Source organism: Pocillopora damicornis, chromosome 8 (assembly GCF_964200805.1).
Source record: "Pocillopora damicornis chromosome 8, jaPocDami1.2, whole genome shotgun sequence".
In the NCBI taxonomy this organism is placed as follows: Eukaryota; Metazoa; Cnidaria; class Anthozoa; order Scleractinia; family Pocilloporidae; genus Pocillopora; species Pocillopora damicornis.
The window spans coordinates 17,020,993-17,047,465 of NC_142677.1; the positions used below are offsets into that span (position 1 = coordinate 17,020,993).

Consider the following 26,473-nt stretch of genomic DNA (forward strand, 5'->3'; position numbering starts at 1 on the left):
CAAGAACGGAACTTTTTAATTTCCAAAATGGCGGCTTGCCGGGACCTTAGAAATACAGGTTGTCATCTCTCTTGCCTTTAAATCCCGCATCTGCATATTGACGTTGACGTTTGTCTCATGCATGGACTCACTTAGGATTTAAGAAAGCCGGCATGGACCTAAAACCAAAAATAACCTGTGAGTACCAGATTGGAAGGGATATCTTTTTCGGTGGCATCATCAATTGGGATCATTGTGATTTAGAATCTTTCTGTTTCATGTGCTATGATTAGAAAAATTTAAATGTACACTAAATTTATATTTCTTTTGTTGGTTTTCTCTTCGCCGTTTTTCGGGCGTTTCCAGGGATGCCAATTTCTGGATATTTCAAACCAGGAGAGTATTCTTAACCCCTCCCCACTGTGAAATACCCACGATAGTGTTGACCCTCCCTTACAAGGCTAAGGAAAAAGGCATTTTTTTTAGGATTCAAATTTTTTGTGCCTTATACAACACTAAATAACCCACCATAAACAATGTCACAAGCTCCCCTTTTTATTAAGTCTCTCCTGACAAGCTTTTTGTCTACGACCTGAAATTTCTGGTGAGCTCCCTCTCTCCTGATAAGTAAGTCCAAAGGAGTAGTTGTATTGTTATTCCATTTGGCTGGATAGCATGTCATTTCAAATTCACATTGTATTTGAAAGACTTAATCTGTTTCCATTTTGAATATGGTTGGTTTTCTATTAAAGAAAAGTGTAAATTGTGTATGATATTAATTAGATCAAGGTAAACATTCAGGAGAAAATATTGAATTGCATTTTAGCTCTTGGAGAGTTCTTTTTAATTCCTCCTCCTTTACAAGCTTTCCTGCCCCCTTTAATGAAAGTCCTTGTAAATCATTGAGTTTCCCAGGGGCCTATTAGAGCTTTCATTGGAAGTGAAAGATGTAAGAGTTGCAAGCTGGGAATCAAAATGTTACACAAGAAGTTGGATGATGTTTAATTTGTTGAAAATAGGAAGAGAGAATTTTAGCTTTTATGAGTAATGGACCCAAAATTGCTTTCAGAAAGAGCAAGGATCCCTTTTCTCTAACCTCATTAATTTTGTTATTACTCACATTTTAAGCTATGGTAGTGTACTTTTTACTTTCTCCATTACTTGTTGGGTATTTTAAAGTTATCAGCTTTTTCAAGATGTTCATAGTAACAGACATGTCAGAAGCAGATTAATTTGATATACAAAGACATGTTTGAACTACAGGTCATGGTGACAAAGATGTGTATAATAAACTTAACCCAGAACTTGCAAAGAGATTACCAAGAGAATCTACAGAATGGAGAAGGTGAGAAAGATGGATATCATGATTTCAGGTCTAGGAAAAAATAGAAGACACATTTTTATTACCATCTGATCTAGGGTGGTCACTAGGCATCAGAGATTGCAGAATTCTCTGGCAAAATTTGTATGGCCTAATTTTATTTCTTTTTTTTTTAAATTCATACAAACATTCCTTGTTACTTTATCCCTTAGCTCCTATGAGTTACCAAGAAGAATTTCTCGTTACAATATCAAGCAGACAAGTGATCAGAATAACGAAAAATATCAATTGGGGGATTATTAGTTGGCTCGATGCTAAATTTTTCAAATTAATACACAAGAATTGTATAGTAGAAGAATTGTATAGCAGACAGAAAAGAGAATTACTAATAGGAACTTGGAGTGAAAGGGTTTGTGTTGTTCTACTCTTATTCCATTTCTTAATGAAAAGTTTGTTAACCCCTGTTGCTATTAGAAGCAGTTAGGGAGGGGTGGAAAAGGAGACATTCTTTGGTTGGGTGAAATGGTAAAGATGCCATGAATATTTCATTAATACTCCTTTTTGCAAATAACATTTAATTGTGGACAAGTATCTCAGTATTATTTTCAGGGATGTAAAAAGTGTAAATGGAAGTTGTGCAGATTATTTTTTAATAAATGTTTCTTGGTTAACAAGATTGATGGATTTTATTTTAGATCTTATGGAAGACCTGCCAAGACTGTAAAACTGAAGGCAAATTTTGTGCGTTTGTCTGAGGGTATGCTGATGGATGTCAGTAGTGTTAGTAGTGCTTCAAGTCTTCACAAACAGCCATTCTTTCATATTTATTGGACTGATTGTCAGGTAGAAACTTGACAAATAGATTCCATGTTGCTATATGTCTGTTTAGTATTAGATCACAGATGATATCAAAATGTGGTAAGAACTAAAAGGTGGCAAGAAAGGCCCAGCTGATTTTTCCACTTATGTACTTACCAAAATTTTGACATCTTCTGTGACCCTTTACTATAAAGACCCACAACAATGTGGATTCTATTCATTTTATACGATAAAAAGTAAAATACTGTTAATGGTGATGTCATCTATGATATAGGAATATATCATAAGTAACAACCAAACAAAATACATATATATTTCAGCTTATGATAAACTTGTTAGATGATCACACAAGCTCATGTAATGACATGTAAATCAAAACTTTTCCAAGTGATAAAATACCTCACAGAAACTGCATTAAAATGGCAGTTTTAGGCTAGATTTTGCCTTGTCTCCTCTCTCCAAGCTTTAGTTATTGTATCTTCGAATTATCTTCCTCATCAATGGACAATGTAATGTATGGCATTTGTACTGACAATACCAATGTTTTGCATAATATTGTGAGTACCGGTAAATAAGGCAGTCAGATTGTCAACAATATGAACAGTTAACTGTAAAGGGAAATTGTTTTGGAAAACAACTTTGTTGCATAGTCTTTTACCCTTAGGTATCATTCTCTAATACAAGCAATCCAAAATGATTTTCTTTGTTTTTTTCCCAACATCTTAGTTTACTTACATGCATTGTTTTACAAAGTGGCTTTGAAAGTAATATGTAACATATTAACCCTTTAACTCCCTTGATCTGATTATTAATTCTCTCCTCTAGCTGCTACACATTTCCTTGTAAAGTAGCTGGGAGAATTTGGTGTTAGATCAAGATATCAACTTTAACTTAATAAGTTTGAGTATTCTCATTACCTGCTTGCTGGATAATGTATGGATATTATAGGGAGAAGTTACATGTTAATCACAGAGTTAACAAAAGTCCAGTAAGTTAAATGCTATCCAGTTTCTCCTACAAATCATGGGATCTTTTCATTTGAAATGTATTGGTCCAAGTCATTCTTTTAATTAAAAGTTTTTTCATTGTGTTTTGCATCCTGGGTGGGAAATCCTCAAAAGCTGTTTGTTGTAATGGTTGTTTTTGGCTTTTTCTTCTTTTAATATTTTTTTTGTTGAAAATAAAGTTGTGACCACAAGGTAAGATTGATATGGTTTTTGAAATTTGTTTTACTTGCATTGTATAGTAAGTTAGCTGCAACTACTGTCAGTAGGTCCTTGAAAATTGTCTATAATTTTGTTGTAAAAGGATGCAGATGAGTTTAAAAGTGGGGTAAAAGACAGCATCACAGATTGGATGAAAAAGCTACGTGAAAGAAATATTGTGGACTGGATGATTATCCAAGTTGTGGCTCAGGACTCACTTAGGGGAAACAAACCAAAGTTGACACTTCCTCGCAGCACAGTGTTTGACAAAATCAAAAGTGACTTTGGTGGCAAGAACAGTGAAAGGTAAATCTACTCTCTGAGATTACAAATTGTTTAGCTGCAAGAAATGAAAAAAATGCTTGTTTGTCGCATTGTTGTTTCAAGTCAACTTTTGACTTAAGTAAACAATAACACTGTTGTGAAAACCACATGAAAATCTTCTTATGTGGAAGGAGCCTGTACAAAATAGGCTAATTTTGAGCTCTTGTAAAATTGAAAACTATTATGGAAAATATCTCAAACTTTGGAGTGATGAATTTCAAAAAATTTGTTTTACAACAGTATGAAAAGAAAAGTTGTTTTCATATGTACTCTTAGGCAAATGTTAAAACCTCAACCAGTAAGCTGCACATTACACAAATGTGCATCCTTTGATTATCCTGTACTTTTAGTTGGAAGTGAAATTTAATTCTTTCATTTAATAATCCTCTGATTTCTTAGAGTATCTAGAATCTTTTTTTTGTACAAAATCACCCCCCTAATGATGCATTTTTAAAGGTCACAACAAAAACAGAAATGATCACGAACTGAAGAAGCTAGCTCTTGATTGTTAAACATACATGTAGTCTCCTTGTCAGCACCCAAGGAAATTTATGGAGAATGTGCATACTGATGTCAGAGTGTAAAGGGTAACAGAGTCAGTGTTGTTCAGCCAGCCATTATTTTACCTTTGTCCATCCTAGAATAATACAACTTTGGGAACCTTTCAAAGAGAGCCAGGCAACACGATCTGCAGAATCATGGCAGAACTTGGTCACCAAACTACGGCAGTTGTTGTTACAGTCATTCAATCGACACTTAGGGAAGTTTGAAGATCAAGTCAGGTCACTAAGGGAGAGACGGACTGAACCACAATGGAGCTTTACTACATACTTCTTATTGCATGTAAGATGTAATTTTGATATCAGAGGTTTGTCCACATGAAAATATGCCCATCCCTCTTAATAGAGGTCTTTACAAACTCTGAGGAAAGGATGATTTTCAAGGAAAAGTATGGGACTCAAATTTAGTAGTAAAAGGGCAGAGTTCAAACACCACTTCTCTTTGCAAGATAAAAGATTTGATTCTAAATCTCTTAAATCTATTGTGAGTAGGTTGCATACTCACTGTATCTTGTCTTTGTGTTGGTACGACCTTTCCACTCCTAGGAGTGAACTAAAGACAATTTTGATCGTGAAACAGAAAAGTGATGAGAAAATGGGATAATATGAACTAGGGGTATGTTTGATTTAAACCAAATTCTCAGAGCAAAACATGTGAAATTTGGGGCAGATATTTGTGGGGATATTGCTATTTAGGTTTTGGTAGTAAGAGGGTTAAAACCACTTGTTAAACTGGGCTGCTGTTTGAAATACACCTCTGAGATATTATTTTGTTTTAATATTCAGGAGGAATTGTCCTTTGTGTTTGAGATGCTGGGTCTCTATGAAGAAGCTCTGATTCAATATGATGAAATAGATGCCCTTCTAACTCAGCTGGTCATCAACTCTAAATATAAAGGTATTGGGAGGGAACAGTTATATGTGTTTTATTTTTCTCCTTCTTCTCAAAGATCAGTTAGACCAGAGGTTTTCACAAGTTCACATGGTTGATTTTCACATTGGCGATCATCTTATGGCTGGGGGCTTCCTTGTCCGAACAGCCATTTTTTTTCTACAAGTATTTAAATGAAGTGTAGATTATTATCAAATCAGGAATCTTCTTTGATGTATTTGTATTGCTTAACTTTCCTTAAAAAAGGAAAGCGTGTAAACTCTGACTTATATTTACCTTTTTTCCTCACCAAGAGCCCCTTGACTGCATCGATGTCTTCATGCGAGACTGTAAATGTTTTGATGGAGTATTGTTAGCTAAGAGTTCTCAAGACTTCTTGCGACAACTCATCAAGACTCAAGAAGCCAGCTATGTTGACCTGCGAAATTACCTTTTTTCCCGACAATGCATCCTTCTGTTGAAGTTGAAGCGACGTGCATGGGAAATTGCTCAACGTTTGTTGGAGTTCTTACACAATCTTGTTCATGAACTGGCAATGGATGAACTTAAGGTATCAGAGTAATTTTTGAGAAGTTTTCTTCATATTGGAAATAGATGATCTCAAAACTGCTTGGGATCCACAAATATATTTGTCTGAGATATCATGAAGTTCCATTTGGCGAGATTTGGCGGCTCAGAGGTTGGAATTCTTAACTCAAACGTAATGTTCTTGCGTTTCTCAGAGGAGCGGGGTCGAGCGCGAGGCAAACGCTAGGAAAGCTCGTGGAGAACGCTTGGAAAACACGAAGAATGCGCGAGGATAGCAGGAGGAGTGCCTCCCCTCGCGCGTGTCTTTTCCCTCACGTTTGCCTCGCGTTTGCCTTCTCTCGCCTGAACCACGCCAAAGAAAGACATCTGTTATGAAGGAGAGAAGGACTGTGTGACAACAGATCAAGGTCCAAGCCCTAACTAAGGGCTTAGTGTCGTGTTATTGAGGAAGACGCTGAATTTTTAAAGTACTTCTTCCCACTCAGGAGGATAATGATCATACTCCTGTTAATAGGATAAGGGTCACCAGCTGTGGTTCAGGTTCTTTGTGTCATATTATCGGGCAAGATATTTTATTTTCAAAATAATTCCTCCCGCCCGGGAGGCTGTTTGAGTACTGGCGGATTCTCAGGGAAATTTGACTTACTACCAGGACGTTACCTGTGATGAAGTTCACGGCGTATCATCCTATCCTAGGGAGTATCAATGCTCCTACCACCTTCATATTCTTGTTAGTTCAATGACCTCTAGCACTTGAAACTCAGAAGGCATAATCTGTTACTTTTCTTGGCTTAATTTTTTTCTTCAAGATCTCCATGCCGACTGGTGGAGCATCGTGCTGTATCATCTTAACGAGCCTGGAGGTGTTAAAAGCTTGTGAGGAACAATGTTTTCGGGAAGATATCATTTACAGTTTGCATTTTGCTCTTCTATACCAGTATGCTAAACAAAAGGTATCATTCATCACGCATTTTCTTGGTGTCGTAAATCTAAAATCAAAGTAATCAAGAAAGGAGCCAATAAAAACTCAAAATAAAATGAGGTAAACTGCCTGAAGAGCGGGAAAATGAAAGCCCGGGAAAACGCAGGTGACCAAGACGCGGTCGGTTTTAGTTTTGAAACTGATTTGTTTTTTCAGACTGTTAAAATTGCTGAAAAATTTGCTGCATCCTGTCTCTACTAAGGTGCGCATGAATGCCAAATAAGATTTTGCTCGTGTCAAAATTAAGAAGTAGAGGTTTTCGCACAAAACATTTCTAACTGCGTATTGTTACATTTTCTTTTTTAGCTGGATGAATTGGGATCTCTTTGTGGCCTTTTGCCTGATACCACTCCAACAGAAATTGCTCAACAGATTACTGATACCCTGCTCTCCGGGATAGCTAAAACACAAACCGATGGTAGGTTCACCTTAATTTTTATGTGTTCATAATTCTGCGAGTCTGTTTAACATTGGTAGAGTCTACCATTTCCTCCACTAACCGCATCAACATTACGTCAGGTGGTAACCGGTCGGATAGTGTTAGTCTTTTTTTTGATATATTTCTTTTGCTCGCTGTTGTGCATCTTGCAAATGCCACGGAAGATCGGAACATCTGGAGAGACAGATAAGATACTTGGTACAGGTAGTCTGGTCGATACGGATAGGATAGGAAAGGATTGACGGTGCAATTTTTGTGTGCCGTTTTTCTGCCTTAGACGGAATATATACCACTAGGCTGAGCCTTTTAGGTATTCGTCTAATTTTGCGAATAATCAACTCACTAAGTGTATTGTGAAATATTGGTAAACGGACGAGCAATCGCTAGTCTTTTTATAGGTGTAAAACACCTTTCCCTTGTTGTTTTGCAGGAGATCTTCAACCCAACAGTCCATCAACAAGACTCCAGAAGGCTCTGTCGTCGAAAAATGCCTTTCAAGCACTATACCTGGTGAGAAGAATAGGCCAAGTTGTTCGTTATATTTTAGTAGCAAATCAGATTTACCATGCCAGCATGTAGTGCATGCATGGGGTTAATCCAAGTTGGATTATATCTAGTTTAAACAATCCAGTCCAGCTTTGTTAAATTGCTACCCTTGGAACAGAAGAAGTGTTCGTTTGAGAGAACACTTTGCTTTTAAGAGGATGTATGCGTAGGGTTTTTGTGCGTTCGAAACCACGAGTCAGAGTTTTCCACCTAGTTTTGAAGTTTTCCATGCGGTGTATTTCCAGCGACCTTACAGAACAAAGCTGAACATTTCTGGTGTATTTCCAACGACCTTACAGAACAAAGCTGAACATTTCTCAGAGACAGTGAGAACTAAATTTTTTTTTATGAAAAGCCTCTCAAGCGCGGAATAGTTTGGAGTTTATGCATCTGATTTCCTTAAAAGATGCTGTGATTCTTAGAGCCAATTACTGAGTGAGGTGTAGGAAAAGCAATGTACAACCGTATTGATTGTATTGATTGACAGCCGTACCCTACTTACATCTCAACAGGATTTGACAGAGCGAGCAATCGAAGTCTTTAAGAACATCGGTAGAGCTCGAGCTGCTAAGGTTCTAGGTGTGGACCTGGCACAGTTTTACTTGTGAGTGCGAAATATACCAATATGATAAATCTGTTTGTTTAAACCAGTGATAAATATATATATATTTTTATTCTCATCATTATTATTTTACCCTGGTATACTCTTGGACATTTTATATATTCAAATGACCTGGCTTTGCTGCAATGTGCGTACTGTTTCAGACTGGTTATTTTTTCAAATGTGTAAAACTTCACCATTCTCTTCTTCATGAATCTATAGGGAATTTACTGACTTTTATTTGTGTCCTAATGAGGAGGTTTATCAGCAAAAAAATTCCTTTCGCTCAAGCTTGAATTTCTGAAATCAGAGACCAGAGAGAGTCGGATCAATTTCAGATTGTAATGAAGCACAGCCAGTGTAGTACAAAATTACTTTCGATGGTCAATTAAATCTTTTAAGATCAAAATTGGTCGCAGTAAAGAGCAAACTTGTAAGAAACGTGGTCGCTTAACGGTTGGTGCTCTGGACTTCAGGTCGGGAGATCTGGGTTCGAGATCTGGCTGGGTCATTTTGTTGTGTTCTTGGGAAAAATACTTAACCCTCATGGTGCTTCCCCTCCCTCCACCCACTCTACCCATAGGTATACATGGGGCCTTGGCGAACTGTCAGGAAAATTAGACAAAATGAAGTGGAGGGGGTGGGGTGGGGGGGGGGTGACCTGCTATGGATGAGCATCTCTCTCCTTCAAGGGGAGGTAGCAATATTTCCAGTCCCTTCATGTTACGCAAACCGTGAAAAGCTCCGACAGTACAAGCTAGTAAGCTTGAGTGTAGAATTAACCTTTTTTTAACCCTTAGGAGTGACCAGTATCTAATTTCTCCTTACAATATCACCCTTGAATCAAACATGAAGGTCACAAGAATAGAGGAAATGATCACCAACTTAAGCAGCTCTTGATTATTAAACAAATTCTCTTTGCCAGCACCTTGGGGAATGTATAGTGAACAGTATGGAGAATATGGATACTGATGTCAGGGGGTAGAGGGTTAAAGAGCCCGCTGTTGGTTATGCCTATGTTTGTGTTGATTTTTAGTTCCCGTGGAGAGTTTTACCGAGCAGAGCCTCTGCTTGTTGAAGCATACAAGATGTACAAACACGAGAGGTGGATTCTGCTTGCAACACAGTGTTTGGTCAAACTGGCTCGCTGTCAAAAGCAGCTCAAACATCTTGACAAGTATCCTTTAGAAATTTGATCAGAACTGGAATGTTTTGATCTCCATATTGAAATTAGAAAGCGGGGATCTTGATTCCCAAACAGCGTAAGATCGGTCTTAAATTACTACTATTTGAAGGACTACTAGCAGGATTGAAAGCCATCCTTAACCCATGAGATATGCTGCCTCCTGTTCGATTTTGGCTTGTGAGCAGAGTTTGCCATCCGAGAGGAGGTCCCACTACACTCAGGAGTTGTTGCAAGTCATGCGAGACACAATGGATTCAGGTATTCACAGCTTTGGAAAAGTCGGGTCGATGGAATAATTCACGAAAATTATACAACCCTCGAAAGTTCTCAAATGTTGTATCAAATTCTCAGCTGTCTTCAGCCCCCCTCTACTTCAAGTTAAAATAAGAATTTTTAAGTCTGTTTTAAAATCTCTTTAAGGGAACATAACCTCTTACTCCTCTCTTCCTAGAGGCTTTCCCCATGCGATGATTGGTGCCTTCCCTCACATCTTTTTAGACATGGGATACGAAATCAGTCTCAACTTATGCACAACTTAGTTTGTAGCGAGTCAGCAACCCGGGTGGCAGTCATTGTCAGACTCTAAAGATTATATCGTTTTAAACAATTGAATAGGTGTTGAGCTGAGATCAAAGGTGTTGAGGTGCACCTTGCGTCGCACTGTATTCATTTACCTTCAATTTCGTATTCTCTATGTTATGTTCTAGCGCAAGCCATCATTGTACGAGCTGAACCATTACTACGAGTAGAAGATGTACAAATTGATCTGATGAAGGGTATTGGTAGCGTTGGAGAGAGCATTAATGTCAAACTCAAGCTGTTCAGCGCTCTGGAGGAGGTGATGCTTGCTTCAGTATTTTTGTTGACAAAATGATTCTCTAATTGCTTTTCAATGTTATATACTTGGACTGTTTTTTAACCTCTTAACTCCAAAGAGTAACTAGCAACTAATCTCACTCTATGGTATCACCACTGAATCACACATTAAGGTCATGAGTATTAAGGGAATGATCACCAACTTAAGAGGTTATTGATTTTTAAACGAATTCTCCCTGTCAACATCAAAGGAGGTGTAGAGAGAACATTATGGAAAATATGCAAACTAATACAAGGGTGTATTGTGTTAAAGGAGCAAAGCACTGATGTATTGAGTCCCTGTAGGTGTCAGCGAGTTGCCTCAATGGTAATACGTGGAATTAATCGTTGCCAAGGTCCCCCAGGAGTGGTTAAAAGGATTGAAACTGTTTGCGAATGATATACTCGTACAATTTAGAAAAAATTAGTCCAGAGGGACAAAGCTGCTTTTCTTTGTTCTAAATTTTCACAAGTTCCTGTTTTCCCTCAAAGGAGGTTACTTGTGGACGGATCAGCTTCAGTATTCAGACAAATGATCTTAAGCGTGTGGGTAGCATTCGTTCAAGTAAGAGAAACCGACCTACGTCTCCGCCAGAAGTTGCAGAGAATAGGCTGTCTTCAGCTGCGCTCTCTGAGGAAGACTTGTCAGATAAACCTGTCACAGAGGATCAAGCAGCCGGTACGACTTACCGTTACTTTGATTTTTGTTATGATATCACGTGTAGCAACTAGTATTTCAAAAATAATTGCTAAATAATTTTTATTTTATTTTGTTTGCGTTTTTGCGTGAGGTTACGCAAGGATTACGTAAAGGTAAACACTTGTTCTCTCATCAGTATTTGTTTGCTTCACTCGCCAGCACTTGTCATATAGTTGATTTTCGTGCTGGTAGTTTTTCGTTCTCATAATCTACATATGTTTTATTAGCGTCCTAGTTTTCTTTCTTTTAGTCGTTTCGGTATATTATCTGGTTAGATAATTATCTTTATTTGTTTTTGGTTAAATTACACCTCCATATACATTCATTTGGATAAATAAATATTAATGATTTCGATACCGTGGCGAATGATATGTAGCATTTACCTATATCACACAATGACTCCGTGTGACGCAGTGTCTTAGAATCACACTAAGATTTTACTTGAAGGAGAAATTAACTAAATCTAAGTATAACTACCCGAAGAGAGGTGGAGAGAATTTTGAAACTTAGGTAATTTGTTTCCCGGACTAAATACGCCAAAGTTTGTAGGTTTTGAATAATTTAACCTTCATTTTGGCGCCTGGCGATCCAGCAAAATCTTCGCCATCCTTAACCTCTAGCCTCAGTATCATTGCGGAGTCAACTTCATGTTTGATTCCGCAATGATACTGTATTGTGAGAATAGACGAAATGATTACCAAGACGCTAACTAAAGAGGCTCATGATTCATAAGCAGATTATCTTTGTCAGTACAATGGTAAATATATAGAGAGAACAGTATAGAGAATATGCCTACTGATGTTAGGGTGTTAAAAGGTTTATCCTTATCGTTTTATTTGGGTTTTTGATGTGCTCTTCCCATTTCAGACGGAGAAGCGCTCTCTGAAGTTGACAGGGTAGAAAAATCTCGTCCGCTGCCCCCTCGACCGCCATTATTACCAGAGGTGAAGAGTGTAGAAGAGTTGAATGTTTTAACAGATGGAGGCGACTCAGACTGCTGTCTACAGTGCTTCAATGTTCCCTTGAAATATGGGGTTAACGAGTACAACCTCACTGCACAGGTTGGCTTTCTTATACATTGTTGGAATCAAGGTGAAGTCGTTGAAATGGCGGACAACTCTATCCAACGGATGGATCGCTATCCAGGGGATAAGAGGTCTCATACGCGCTGTGCTACCCACTGGATAGAGATTTAACCAGTGGATAGCGTTGTCCGCTTTTCGAACAACTAGGGCCTGATGTTAACAATTTGACCCTTTTACTCTTCAGAATGATGAGTGACCCACGTAATGAGTGGTGATGGTACAAACCTAACGTAACGTACGTGAATGGTCAAACACTACAAGTATAATCTGGGGTGTGGGGGAGGGGGGGGGGAGTTTGCCAGTGATGGCCTTGCATCTGTCCTCTAGGCGTAGCAGTACCCCAAAACCCTTTATGAAGTTGAAACCTGGCAATCGGATGGCTGAACAGCTGATTAACAGAGGACTCAGTATCTAGCTAGACGTTATACTATACTCCTGCCAACGTTTGTCTGAACACTTACTGCCTCCGCTTGCCCCTCTCATTGTTGGCCGGCTAGATGCAACGAAGACACTGGAAGTGAACAGCATCGGAAGGGGAAGAGGGACGAAAGAACGTTGTAAACGTTCTTCTAGAGACGGATTGTAAGTCTATATGTAAAAAGTGACCTGCATTCAGCAAGGATTAGTAATATCAGGAGCGTTCTGGTTAAAGATGGGGTAAGAAAGATGATACGGTTTGAGCTCAGTTCATTATTCTTACCAGTTTGAAATCCTCTCTGCAGCTGTCCGAACCAGGTAACTATTTCCTAAGGCAGCTTTGTGTGGAGATTGGTCGTCTGGACTTTGTTTGGCCACAGTTATCTCTATCAAGGCAGTCCAGAGGATTTGCCATCGTGTGCGATCCTCCACAAATAAACTGGACTCACGAAAGGGGTTTGTCCTTCTTTTAATTTTATAAGGAGACTGTTGTTAATTGGCAATTCTAGAACCTTGTAATTATAGCGCCATGACTGTTAGCTGGTTATGTTAGCTTGTCTTTCTGGAATATCCATATTACATAGCATGCTCCAAAGAACAATTGCATACTTAGCTGATTGGTAGAGGCGAGCGAATATCCTTGTTCTTTCACAATGTATAATTGCTCATATTATCTCCCCCAGAAGTGGTACTGCAAATCATTTTGCTGCTTTTTTTTCCTGGACTTTTTTCCGTAGTGCAAATATTCGGCCTCTATGTAATTTTATATGCCAAGGCTCAACAAGATTTTGTAATCTATTGTCTTTTACCTTAATGTTGGCAACTAGTTATCTTTTCGTAAAAGAGGTCGTGGTTATTCATCGTGAATAACAATAAAAGCTAAGTTTTTTCGTTTGTCTCACGATGTAGATCTACATCACACGTGACTACATCGTGAGACAAACGAAAAAACTTAACCTATATAGTTATCTTTTCCCGATTTTTTTCCCTTAGACCATCATCTGTTATCTGGCCTGCTACAACAAGTTACTCTCAGTGTGTCAGTCGAGTCTGGATCCATTGCAGACGGGTCAGTGCTGGAAATCTCTACAAACGCTGGTCTTACCTTCGAACCTGTGCAGTCCGGACACGCTATTATAAATTGCTTAATGGGTAAAGAGGAGAGAAAAACAGCTCCCTACAGTGTAGCAGTCAACATGATTCCTGAAGATGATGGTGTCCCTGGCAGCTCTGTTGCCATGGTTACCCTTCCAGCCTTGGGACCCTACGCTAGAATCGATTTTAACTTGAAGCTGCGTGCAAGTTTGGAGAAGCAGAGTATTCAGGAGGAAATCACAGAACACAAGGTTCGGAATTGAGAAAGACTAGCATTTTTTCTTAGGGTGACGATCAAAGTTAAAGATGAAATTTAGAATATGTTCATGTTTTCTTTTCAGCTTGTGTTCAGTTGTAAGTGGCTGTCTCCAGTGGTCACCGCAGAGCTCTCATGCTTGTTTCACCGTCCGTTTTCCATTCGTCACGCGCTTCTCTCGTCTGAAAGCAAGTGAGTAGCAACGAAATGTTTGATCTAGGGCCTTTTGAACTAATCCCGAGTGGATGGCTTTATTTTTGGCTCTGTGGTTGGTCCGGAAAACTCTCAAGCCACACTCTCAACCAATCAGATGCAAAACTAAAACCAATCACGACTTGGTCGCCCGCGTTTTCCCGCGCTTTAGGCTATTTGCTTATTTTCCCCTGGAGTTCTACTTGACTTTATAAGGTTTTTCCTTTTCTCCTGATTGGCCATTTGCGTATACCTGAAGAAGACTTCTTAGTGTACACAAATGGAATTAGTTTGAAAAAGGGACTGCTGGCACTACTTTTTAACTTGATGCGGTTTTTTAAATTCTTTTTTCAGCCGATTTGTTCAAGTGATAGTAAGTGGAATCAATCCTATTGAACTTGTCATCTCAGCTCCTCAATTGATCATCACCAACTGCTCTTCGGTGAAGGTCACACCTCTACACAGCTCTGTGGAATATGTGAGTGTTTCAATTACTACACATTCTCAGTATTTGCATTTCCTTTTTCTTGCTATTTATCTTTGATTTTATATTTTTTAGATAATCGTCAACAATCAAGAGGTATCCTTCCTCTGGAAAGTCGATTGTAAGGAAGGTAACTTTTTCTCAATTTAAATAATCTTATAAGATAAGAAACAATCCAACAAGATAAGTTGCGTATAGTGTCAGTTATGATGGTTAAACTTTGGGATTCCACTAGAGAAAAATCTCCCAGGGAATTAGATAATGCCGGCTTTATCCCAGGGATTAATGTCAACTTTTCCAGTAGCTCCAATACTACGCTTGCTGTCGATTTCTACAGTTCTCTTGAATGTAAAAATCGCTTTTCGTTCTTTTTTTTTAAATTGGTTTAAAAGGAAACACCGTGCAGTACACTTATGCTTTTGTTATCTCGCGAATTCTTATTAGATAAGGAAGTTCGATTCCCTTTTCTGTCTTAGAAATGTGCTCTTAGTCTGATGACGAGTAATGTCGTTTGAACGAGGAGACAAACGGTTTGACTGGTTATAGTCGCAATGATCGGATGCAAAATATGTTGAGCTTGGTAAACATGTCGTATTAGCGCCCTATTATTTAAGATTTCAGAAGAAAACTACGGAAATGCAAGCCGAGTGTTATTTCTTTCGACAGGTTCAGCGTCGGCGCTCGAGTGCGAGTTTAGGACTTCGTTTTCACCAAAGGAGACTACGGTAGGATTGTAAATTAGTCAAAGATAGCGTTAGATCAATGGAGATATTGCTAGAAACGTTTTCCTTCACTCAGCTACTCCTCGAGTAATATTCATTTGTTTGGGTCTTGCGGTGACCTGCCGGTTGGGAGCGCGATGGAGTCTGAGGCTAGAGCGAGAAGTAATTGGAGGGAGATGGCTTGAGTCTTGTAAGGGTCATGAAGAATTCATACAAAGGAGAGCATCCCTTGAAACTAACATCCCGTTCCGTTGGGGTAGAATGCTCCCAGTCGCTTCATGCTATAGGAAGAAGGATATGTGAAGGTATTGAGGGCCACTAGGTTCGCAAGACTTGACCTATAGGCTATATGCTCTCTCAAATTTGTCGCGACCGCTTCCATTTTCTCAACCAGAGGAGGCATTCTTCCCCCATTCTATACTACTTATTTTTGGCGCCTTGTCTTCAAATTTATCTTGACCTTTTCTGGTTCTATTCTGCAGGACAGTATTCTTTCCTCATCGGAGAAGAGAAACTATCTTTACGACTTTAATGTGGATAATACCAAGGTAAACACTGGCGTTTCTCTGACTTTCTGTTTAAACTGAGTGGACTTGAAAGTTAATACTACAACAACCAAACGTAACTCAAACTGACATTTGATTTCAGTGAAATACATTGATTTAGATGTATGTTGAATAATTGATGTAAAGGAAATTGTTTCAAAAAGAAAACCGCGTGCAAGGGCCTCCTAGGTATGTATTCATATCTAGAGAAAAAGGTATACGGAATTTTTAAACCGAAAAAAAATTGTGCAACTTGTGGAATCCATTAACCGTAATAACTTTTCTGATGTCCCAGCCCTAAGCATTCCTTTTTTCCTTCCAGACATTATACACCATAAGTTCAAGGGTAGAGCCTGCGGAGGATTCTGGGAAACTCTTTGCAGGTTCGACTTACAAGTGGCACATCACTTTTACAAAGTTATTTGACGAAGGTACTCCTGATACTTCACAACTCATGTACGATGTTGACTCCGATACAAACACGTGGGCCGTGAACGGACGCAAAAACGGTGTTTTGTCCATACCCACAGGTGTCATGGCAACTAGTGAAGTTGTTCTTAGTCTGATACCACAGACGGGCGGAAACTTAGCGATGCCAGAAATAAAGTTAATGAAGTATGTCGAAAAGGACGCGACTTTACCGCAAGCAAAGAATATCGAGGGCGCAGGTGTGAACGCGTCTGAAACGCTTTCAAATCAGCAATCCCCTCTTATTTTGCCGTTTACCTGCGGTCAGGTGTATAATAAGACAGCGGCGGTTCGCGTCAGCGTTTTGCCAAGCAATAATCCTGATCTTGCTTGGATATGAACCGACCGTGAATTCAAAACAAAATGTTTAGTGGAGTTTGGAACAAATTTAAGAATTATGACTGAAAAACTTAAACGGTCCTTCCGGGAATTTTACGAGTCATTGATATTCTTCTGAATCATTGCAATCATCATATCATCATCATCATTATTATTATTATTATTATTATTATTATTAAGTCGAAGCGTAATTTCCGCCGTACTCTCGAGTCTAGTCTTCGATCCTCCTGACTTTGCTGTCCTGTACGGCGGCTGATAATCGAGCCTAAAGGAAGTCATTCGACCAAGATTGCTCTGAAAATTAAGAGAGCTCTTTCACTTGGCGCATCGCGCCGCTGTCAAATTTTCTAAAATCAGTGAGAAGATCTAAGACCTGAGTGCAATATGTCTATGTTTTCTTCGTCAGTAGTTTTATTCACGACTGCTCGAAAACCAATTACAAAATGAAAGTTTTCAATCCCACTTTGTGTAACAAGGAAACGTATTTCACATTATAGTAGCTAAAATGTCAGAGCTGCCAAAATCTTCTTTTAATGTTGCCCGGTTCCCATGACTCTCGATTGCTGCATGGGCAACACCTGTTGAGATTCGAAACAAACAGCAGCAGTTTGAGAAACTCATTGAGCCGTGGTATTTTTTAAAATATTAACTTAAAAGTTATGCATCGAAAAAGCTTATTCAGATTGTGTCTGTACTCCTGGGGGTAGGAGGCATAATCGGTCACCTGAAACGTCGAACCTCAAAGGTCACGCCTTTGACATGCAACCTGCGCTGACGCTATTTTTAAACCAGCTGGTGTTTTATTTCTTCAGAAGAACTTTATTGAATTTTTGAATAAAACGACGGGTCACCATGCCTCTCCAGCTGCCTTGCATATTTACAATAACTCCTCATATCCACCTGATAAGGATTGTGAGCCCTTAGTAATTAATGTTTTCGTTAATTCTGTGTAATTCTGCCATGTTCAAACTATAAAGATGAGGTCATTACAGAGAAAGGTTCTTGCGAACTATTCTTAATTAGGAATAGATTGATGTTCCTGACGGGCCCCGACGATCAAGTGAACGCCGCCATTTTGTGTATGTGCGCTGATCACGCGTCATAGTGACGGTACTTAATGCAATGCGAGGCAATGGCTTGAACAAGAGCTACATACTTCAGTCCATATTTTTAACTACCTTATTTGTTCTGTTTTCCCAAGACCCTCCTCTTGGGGTGGAGACGCATGAACTCTCTTATGTCATCCTCTACGGCTGAAAAGAGTTCAGTGATAATGATGTGAGAAGTTGATGGAGAGATTTAGGGGAATGGGTTTGCTTTCTAGCTCTGCCAGCCACACGGGCATGCGCATTGATATCTGTAGGACTCCTTCGCACGATTACGCTTGCATTTACTGAAATTAGTAGAAGCCTTTGTGAGAAGGCAGGAAATGCAAAGAATTTTGGACTGTAGGTGTGTTGAATGGATACACGAAGCTCTTCGTTATTGTTGTTAAAAGGCAACACAGACCAATCTAATAAAGATTCACACCATGAGTTAACTGGTTTAAATTCTCTGGTTAGAACGATCCCCAGGTATAGGCCAATCAGAGCGAATCAGTCATTTTGGAAATTATTATGTTGCTAACTACAGAGTATTACCCAGCACTATTTCACAGCCAAATTTGCCGAAAATGGACTTCTTAATGAATACAGTGAAAATTATTCTTACCATCTGAACACGGCTGCTCATTACAAGCTCTGGTCTCCTCCAGAGGACCCTTACAGGTCTTTCCGCGTCCCTCGCGGGAAGGGTTTGTACAGGTTCGTGTTCTTGTCTGAACTCCACCACCACAACGCGCATCACATTCAGACCACAAGCTCCAGCGGGAAAGATGGCCATCCACACCTGTTTAACACAAGGGGCCGGATATTTGAAAGAAGTAAAGCCGTAGTTTCACAAAACTGTGTTCTAAACAATCATCGTTTTTTAACTGAATCGTTTATTTGAACATTTATTTTTGTGACCATTTTACGAAATCACTTCTAACGGCCTCCGGTCAAAAGTAATTTCGTTAAAAGACGCTTCAAACGGCCCGTGAAGGCGAAAAATTACCACAAATGCATCGAGTAACATTTCATTCACCTTTTTTTGAGATATTCAGACCGATATATAATTTAGATATGCAATATTCAGAGCTTTAAATATCATTCATAACCCTCAGATTTTGTTCGTCTCATGTCAACAATAATTAACCACAAACACATAGTGAGGTGTGCCTACTTGACATGAGGCGCAGAGCTCCTCGTGGTCTCTGCGATGTAAAGACTTTTGTCTAAAATTGCAATTCCGTGTTGACCGTCTCCTCTCGAAACCTCAGTGTTTTGTTTTGGGTTGTTGTTACCTATATTCCGGAGTTGTGTGCGCACTTAGGGTAGTGTCATTTGAAAGTGACTTCATTCTTAGCATGGCATTGTTTTCAGCGCGTTTGTCAGCCGGCGCGACACATGGGATCTTTGAACTGATTCGAACTCGAATACCCTATACAGATTCGCTCGGTACACTTACTGCACGTTTGAGCCAGAATGTTTTCGAACAGATCCGACAGATTGTCAAAGTTGCTGGCATTGTAAACGTTTTTTCCTGCGATTTCCTCCAGTTGGCCTTCGAAATCTTCATATGCACCAATTCCAACGGCAGCAATGTGGACTTTTTTTCCTGTGAAGGGAAGGGACGGGAAAATATGAGCCACTTGGGCGCCCTGAGTTTCAGTGAAGAATGGAAGTCTCCAGGGATAGCTTAGGTTACCGAGTTGTTCTCTACTTGATATCATTTTTCATAATTTGGAATAAACGCCACATTGAGTGCGGCGGTTAGTCAAGTAGGTACGATACAAGTGATTTTCAAATAAATCTTATCTTATTTTTCTTGTAACTTTGGCCCTCCTGACGTGGTGCTTCAAACGGTCACATTTGATTCTTCTGAATTATGCACACGATATTTTGCATGCCGTGTAAGAACTTACAAGGGCGCTAAAGATGATCAGTAAGGGAAGAAATTGTTATAGTCTGGAATGCTAACCTCTAGAAGAGGGATGATTGTGGAGAAGGGTTTTGACTTTATATTTGTTCTTCCGTCCGACAAGAGGATGAGAACGTTTGGAAAATTCGGTCTGTCTCCTCCCTCTTCAGTAAAAAGCTTTTGTGCGGCAGTGTTCAGAGCTTTGTCTATGAAGATAAGGTCACCAAGGGCGATAGACATCCCGCAATGAAGTCGTGTGCGGCTTTGTTGCTGTACAGATTTTCATCTGCGAAGGTGGTGAGGACCTTTGGTTTCCTGTTAAACGTAATCACGCCAACGTGTGTGTTGTTTGGACCAATGTGTAACGCATCAATGAGCTCAATGACGAAGCCTTTGAGCAGCAAGAGATTCGGCACCCCTAGACTTTTGGTCTTGTCTATCACAAATGCTAGGTCCATCCCTTTAGATTTCTCACAGGGATCCGGTGCTGCGGGAAATAATCAGAATTATGAGGAGCTAGCTGTAGCCTGCACACTTGCACCGGGTTTTTTACCGGAATTTCCCTGATGGGATTGTACGCTGATTCGCCGGCCAGTTACCGATTTTAAGCTGCAAACACCTGCAATTTGACCCACAAGCTCTTTGATTCTATTCGCATGTGATTTCCCTAAAAGTTTTTTTTTATCGAAGTGTGACATACGCGTGAAACATGAAATGTATTTTAAGTATCCATTTTCTAACGTGGTATACTTGTTATATTTCTCAGAAATGTTAGAAAATCTTCAAATCGCTAAAATTACAAAGAAGCAAAAAAAAAAACAGAAACAACAACTTAAAACAAACAAACAAACAGATCAAAGAGAAAAATATTGAACGTAATATCAATTAAAAATAGAGCCCAGAGTTAAAGTGGAAAAAATATCCTACAAAAAGCTTGCAAATCTTGTTTTTTGCCATACTCCTATGAATCCTCGAAATATTAGCCACCAATGATTTCCGTAAATTTATCTCGGCTAAATTTTTAGAAAAATATCACAAAGGAAGAAAATCCCTGTAGGCTATGTATACTCACGACAGATCAGTTTTCCAATGTCGTGGCTTGCTTCGTCGAGATTTTTATAGTCGTCCACGAAAAACAAATGTGAGCCTCCAATGTAGTCAAGGACTTGACGATACTTTGGTTTCTGGGCGTCTGGGCCGATACCGACGACGACAATACGGGCACCTTTCCTCTTAAAAATAAAATGAAGAGAGCTACTGTTGTAAATCAAGTAAGTTATTTAAAAAAGAAAGGAAAGTCTGTCTAAGAGTTTACAGAACTTTAGGCTAAACTGCTGAAAAAGAAGTTAGCAATTGACCGCTCTTTCGGTTGCTGTATCGCCCGAACAACCCACGTTCTCCTCAAGTGGTAGAATCAGAGAAAGGAAGCGTGGAATGAGTGTCTGGGAATATTGTAAGTATCAATACTAAACTTACCCCTCTAACCCTTAAGAGTGTCAAGCACAAAAGTTCTCATCGCAACATTACCCCTGAATCACACATTAAAGGATCTTAGTCAACCACAAGAAATCACGCGCCCAGTGCGCCATTTTTTATGCCATCTTTATCAGTGAAATTCCCCTTATGGTCTATTATGCGAGGGTATCCGTGCGATTTCAATATATTGAGGTCTTAAATTGTCGTAGACCTCCGTCTTCTAAAATTATCAGTGGTTTATTTTGGATAGTTATTTTAGTGTTTTTCTTGCTGGGAAATTTCTTGATAAATTTTTGTTTGTAACTGGTACCGTCGATGGCATCTCGCGTTCCTTCACATGGAAGTCCATGGAAGGCCTAAAGACACAGGGTAAAGGGAAAGGATTCTTACAGCCAATGTGCAGAGATCATGCAGCATTAAAGTATCGAAAAGCTTCGCACGAGGTGCAGATCACAAGAAGCAAATGAGAAATTAAAAAGTATCGACGGGCTTGCACGACTCCTGCCATTCGCTAGTGACTTTAAACTTTGGCTTTCAGAGATAAGCTCTAACCAGGATATATTTTAACCCTTTATTCCTAATCATCAGTATGCATATTCTCCATATAACTCCTTGGACATTTCCTAGGGTTCTGAAAAGGAGAATTTGTTCAACAATCAAGAGTTTCTTTAGTTGGTGATCATCTCCTTTATTCTCATGACCTAAATGTTTGATTTAGGGCTGTATGGTAAGGAGAAATTAGATGCTGGTCACTCTTAGGGGTGAAAGACTTAATTACTTTCCTTGGCGATGTGATTAAGTGCGTTGGTGCCATTTCCATTATGAGGTCCTATTAGAAAGTTCTTGAGGTCAGAGCCGGCCATGATATTACGTTACAAAATGTAATAATTTTTTTCTGTGTGCTGTTTTCTTTGTTTTTACTCGGCCCTTCTCTACCGGAGCAGATAACTTCAGACATATATTTCTCCAGAACTTCATTGGGTATCTTCTCTTCCCTCCTTTAACCTTTGAACGATTTTTTCCCCACAGTTTCCCACACGTAAACAAAAACAAAAGCGTGGTTGACTAGGATCCTTAAAAGTTACGAGAATATAGGAAATGATCACTAAATAAAGATGCTTTGTGTATGCTAAATAAGCTCTCCCTGTCATCCCCTTGGGAAGTGTTTTGAGAACAGTAAGGAGAATACGGATACTGATATTAGGTTGCAAAGGGTTAAATAACGGAGTTAAAGTTAGCACGGCTATTAAGGGACCAGATATCTAATAAGCGATCAGCCCTCTTAGTTACGTTTATTCCAGATTGCCTTTTCTTCTTGTTTACCTTAAGTGCTATAATATCCAGAAAAAAAATCCTCGGTATCGGGATGCGATCTTCCATCTGTGTAAAGAACCACCACAGTTTGAGCATCCGACCTCAATCCATTCTCTTCTGTAAACATTTCATCTTTGGTAAGCACGAGTGCTTTGTCCAGTCGAGTCGGTTGGGCGAGGTCATTGACCCTGTTTGTTATCAATTCCAGTAGGGCAGCTTCATTGTGATATTGCTCGTCGCTGAATTTATTGTGAAGTGTAGCCTCATTGGAGAATGTCTCCAAAGACACGTGAGTTCTATCGCTTCCGATGTCAAATTCTTCGATGAGGTGTTTAAGCGCGTTTTGCAGTATGGGTATGTTTACTTCTTTGATACTTTTTGTTGTATCAACTATCAAACCAAGATCCATCTTACATTTTCGTTTCTCTAAAAACAAGAGGAAAGAAAACAATGGGGGAAAGAAACCGTCACAAAAAGTATTCAGAGCTCTTTAAAAATTCTTCTTGCGCAGGGATATGGAGAAGGCATCTTTAAAACATAACTGATGTTGTGATTCTACTTGGCTAACCTCTTTACACACTAACATCAGTATCCATTTTTTCCTATACTCCTTGCCATACTTTTCTCTGGTACTGACAAGTAGAAATTGGTTCACAATCAGAGCCTCTTAGGTTGGCAATCATTTTCTTTTATTCTTATGTTCATTTGGCAGTATTATTGTAGGGAAAAATTGAACCGCGTGCCTCACAAACAGATAGGCCGAAAAGATATGCAATCCGTCCTTTACAATTTGCATATGTGTTCCCAGCGATATGTAGGATTTCATTTGATTATCCAGAAAACTCAGTTCCTCCCATCAACCAATCAAATTTTCGCCCAAAACCGAAAACGGTAACTTGGTCACCCGCGATTTCCCGCCCTTCAGGCTCACTACAGTGTTTAGGTTGTCATTCGCTCCTTGTAAAGTTTGTCTTTCTACTAACGGTAACCGTGGTTGATTTTTACCTTACGACTCTGGTTTTCATCAACAACACGGACGTAAATGAGGTTGCAATAATTAATCATCGAAGTGTAGGAAAATAGTGGTGGATATTTACCCATCCGCGAAGCAAAGTCGCACATTGAAAATGCAAGGTAGCGATTATTAGAATCCTAAGGAAAATTCAGTTTTTCAGTTCTCTATTTCTGATTTTTCATTAAGTTTCACCGGGTTTATCTAAACAGGTTTTTAATGGGGTATTAGAGTTGCAATGAAATATTGAAAGATTTCTAGAAGTTAAAGCGTTTGCAGTGTTTCACCCACTGTGGTAAGCGGTTGCCAATGAAATTGCAACGAAAATAACAAAAAAACTTGAAACAGTCATCTTGGTTCACCTGAAAAGCAGACAAGGAAAAATCTTTTGATTATACCCCGGGGTAGGATCGTGTGTTGGAAATTAAGTAAGAGGACATATCGTCGAAGACACCATATCGTCGTACATTACGCAAAACCATCTACGCCCGGGAAGTGTTTGTTGTCAGTGAAGACGCTACGTGACATACGTGGACGCTAAACCGCCCGATTTGTAGCAGTGAAAAATTCTTCTGTCCTAAAATGGCAGTAAATTGCTAATACCTTCATGAAGATCTACATTTGAGTAATAAAAGTAATGGACCGAGTCAGGAGTCGACTCCCTTGGGACAAAGACAACTCAGGAAAGAAAGAAAGTGAAAAAAGTAAAGTTTGAGGTAAAAAAAAAGCAAAAAAAAAACGGATAAGCAAAAAAAACTAAAAAAATAGGGCAAAATGTAATGAAACTAAAAGATGAACTATATCGTCAAAATTAAAGTAAGTATATTATTCTCCGATTGGTTTCTACGACTTTCAAGTCTGTTTTGTTAACAGCTTCAAAGGTAGCGAAAGAAAATGAATGTTCGGCTATATCGCACAAACTACAATAGGGCCTATGCAAAATGATTTCTGAAGAAATGATCACTTAAATTAAAAAAAAAATCGTCGTTTCCTTCTGTTGCTTAATCATAACTCCAAAAAATTCTCGAATGTGTGTGTAATTGGTCAGTACGCGTCATGGCTAGTTCGTTTCTCAAATTCTGTCATCTTGTGACAGAAATTCGCGTCGTTTAGAAGAACGTAATGGGATGTCTTGCTTCAGGACACTTACTAACCATGCAATTACTTTATTGCATTAATAACAATAGGAACTAGTGGCCTTGAAAGCCAATTACGCCGATTGTTTAAATACAAACAATACGTTTTCAATTTGAGGTAAACACTTGTCCCTTAGATACTTTTCAAGGAGTCGGTGTACTGATCCAGAAAGTAAATTTGCATACATGGGCTGCATGCCTTCATCTGTGTATCTGTTTCTTTTAAGGAGTGATGATGTTTTCACGAATCGGAACCACTCCTTGCGCATTTGCTAGGGCGCACTCATTCACAGTAACAAAATGACGCGTCTTTTTAAATGTAACACTCATAACTAGATTTACTTGACAAGGTAAATAGTTTTATCCACTACACACTTAGAATAGCTTTTGCCCTTTTGCAGGCTGGTACAGTACTATGTGAAATGGAATCTAAGAAAGTCACTTTCCAGTCTTACTTTGGCGTAAGATTTGTCAAATTGAAATAAATTATTGGGCGCGACTTTCGTCGCTCATATACGTCCAGGCGAACGCTATCGGCGGGGAATTTTCACAGCTGGCTTTTTTTAAGGGCAGACAAGAAACACTCAATTTACCGATAAAAGTTAAAACGTACTAGTTCAGTGAATAAGAAATATTGTTCACAACAAACCTTGAACACGTAGCGACTTACCAGGCTCAATAACAGGGTTGAGTTGGACCTTGTTCAGTAATTGACCGCGAGCTGGGCATCCCGGCGGCTTTAAACTTTTTTCTTGAGAGTGACCAGCATCTAATTTCTCCCTACAGTATTACCCCTGAATAAAGGACACGACAATAAAGGCGATGATCACCAACCTTAAAAGCTCATGTTTTCCAGCACCTAAAGAAATGTAAAGAGAACAGTATAGAGAAGATGCATACTGATGTTAGGTTTAAAGGGTTGATTCCAGTAAATTTCTTTTATCTATTATTGTCGCTTCGGCCAATCACCTTCTTTGTAAACTATGTTTACTATGTACTAATTGAGAGTCTTTTGTTTATTCTGATGTACATAATATACTCGCTAGATTGATGTTGAAATGCTGCACCTTAGAAACTTTCACTGATGACATACATACAACCTAGCGCATCATACTGACTACAACAACAAATGAGTAGAGGTCTACAAAATCCTTTTTTTTCCCTGATCTGTTCTGTAAAGTGTTTCATGGCCAAAACATGATATTAATCTTGGCTAATTCCCTTACAATGGTTATTGTCCTATTTTTCATTTTTTTTAAAAAAACAAAAATTCTTTTCAAGCAAGAATTTACAAGATGTGTCATCATAGCTCATTAAGATGAAGGAAATACGAACAAAAATAAAATCTATGTCGCAAGCTTTTTCAGTCAGCGAAGACATAAAAGCGACAAAACGATAACTTTTCTTATTGCGAGATAAAGGTGTATTAAACTTTACAAAATACTCAGAACAAGCTGTCATTAACTTCGGTCGAAAAACACAATCACGTTTAGGAAACAATCACTTTATTTTGAATTCAGCTCGGTTTACAATTTCTTCTTTTAAGCTGATTGTGCGTGTAAACAAATTATGATTTTTTATCCTCTGCACTGAATTTATAAACATTCTGGTCTTTGGGACTTCTAGATTTTTCTTCTCAGGATTTTCATTGAAAAAAAAAACAAGCAAAAAACATTATACATGATGCAAACGCTGAATTCTAATGGACTATGTAATAATCAATTAGTGGACACTGCTCTCCTCACCCAGTTTCTAAACGAAGGTCTCTTACGCTTTGTGCTCTTCCCTTTTGTTAACAGAAAAAAAATTGTTATTAAGCAGGAATATTCTAAATATGTCATTTTAGCTTGTTGAGGTGTTGGAAATATGAATGAAAAAAATTTACGCATCGGACGCTATTCAGCTAAAATAGCTCTCTTTCTCTAACCGACTTCTATTACAACTCCTTTATTTTTAATTAAAGCACGGTTAACACTTTTGTTTTTCAAAATTTTC

General features: G+C 38.9%; 2 protein-coding genes across 3 annotated transcripts; one reads left to right on the forward strand and one right to left on the reverse strand.

Moving 5' to 3' along the window:
* Position 1: 1 nt before the first annotated feature.
* Positions 2-18,072, forward strand: LOC113672045 (trafficking protein particle complex subunit 10). Of its 2 annotated transcripts, none has more exons than XM_027188319.2 (24): positions 2-177; positions 1,243-1,324; positions 1,996-2,143; positions 3,428-3,630; positions 4,290-4,491; positions 4,995-5,106; positions 5,394-5,650; positions 6,438-6,581; positions 6,917-7,028; positions 7,480-7,559; positions 8,108-8,199; positions 9,233-9,373; positions 9,531-9,640; positions 10,090-10,220; positions 10,730-10,916; positions 11,805-11,998; positions 12,745-12,895; positions 13,433-13,785; positions 13,876-13,982; positions 14,337-14,460; positions 14,542-14,596; positions 15,133-15,191; positions 15,671-15,736; positions 16,056-18,072. In XM_027188319.2, the coding sequence occupies exons 1-24, from the start codon at positions 153-155 to the stop codon at positions 16,539-16,541; spliced, it is 3,621 nt and encodes a 1,206-aa protein (XP_027044120.2). In that variant the 5' UTR covers positions 2-152; the 3' UTR covers positions 16,542-18,072. The 2 variants fall into 2 exon arrangements, with proteins under 2 accessions (XP_027044120.2, XP_027044121.2); XM_027188320.2 differs by having other exon boundaries at positions 14,542-14,587.
* Positions 16,915-25,375, reverse strand: LOC113672046 (collagen alpha-6(VI) chain). Its single transcript, XM_089213792.1, is given in 11 exon segments — positions 16,915-17,118; positions 17,719-17,793; positions 18,251-18,427; positions 19,088-19,237; positions 19,597-19,782; positions 19,785-20,027; positions 20,613-20,772; positions 22,340-22,366; positions 22,368-22,756; positions 23,634-23,704; positions 25,149-25,375. Coding segments are annotated over 9 exon segments (1,467 nt in total). The 5' UTR covers positions 23,695-23,704; positions 25,149-25,375; the 3' UTR covers positions 16,915-17,118; position 17,719.
* Between the last annotated feature and the right edge of the window lie 1,098 nt (positions 25,376-26,473).

Excerpts from the sequence above, each read along its gene's own strand:
- LOC113672045 (XM_027188319.2), top strand. The coding sequence starts at position 153 with ATGGACCTAAAACCAAAAATAACCT. Across the intron at positions 1,325-1,995 it reads GAATCTACAGAATGGAGAAG|ATCTTATGGAAGACCTGCCA; the intron begins GTGAGAAAGATG and ends ATTTTATTTTAG. Across the intron at positions 13,983-14,336 it reads CTTCTCTCGTCTGAAAGCAA|CCGATTTGTTCAAGTGATAG; the intron begins GTGAGTAGCAAC and ends TTCTTTTTTCAG.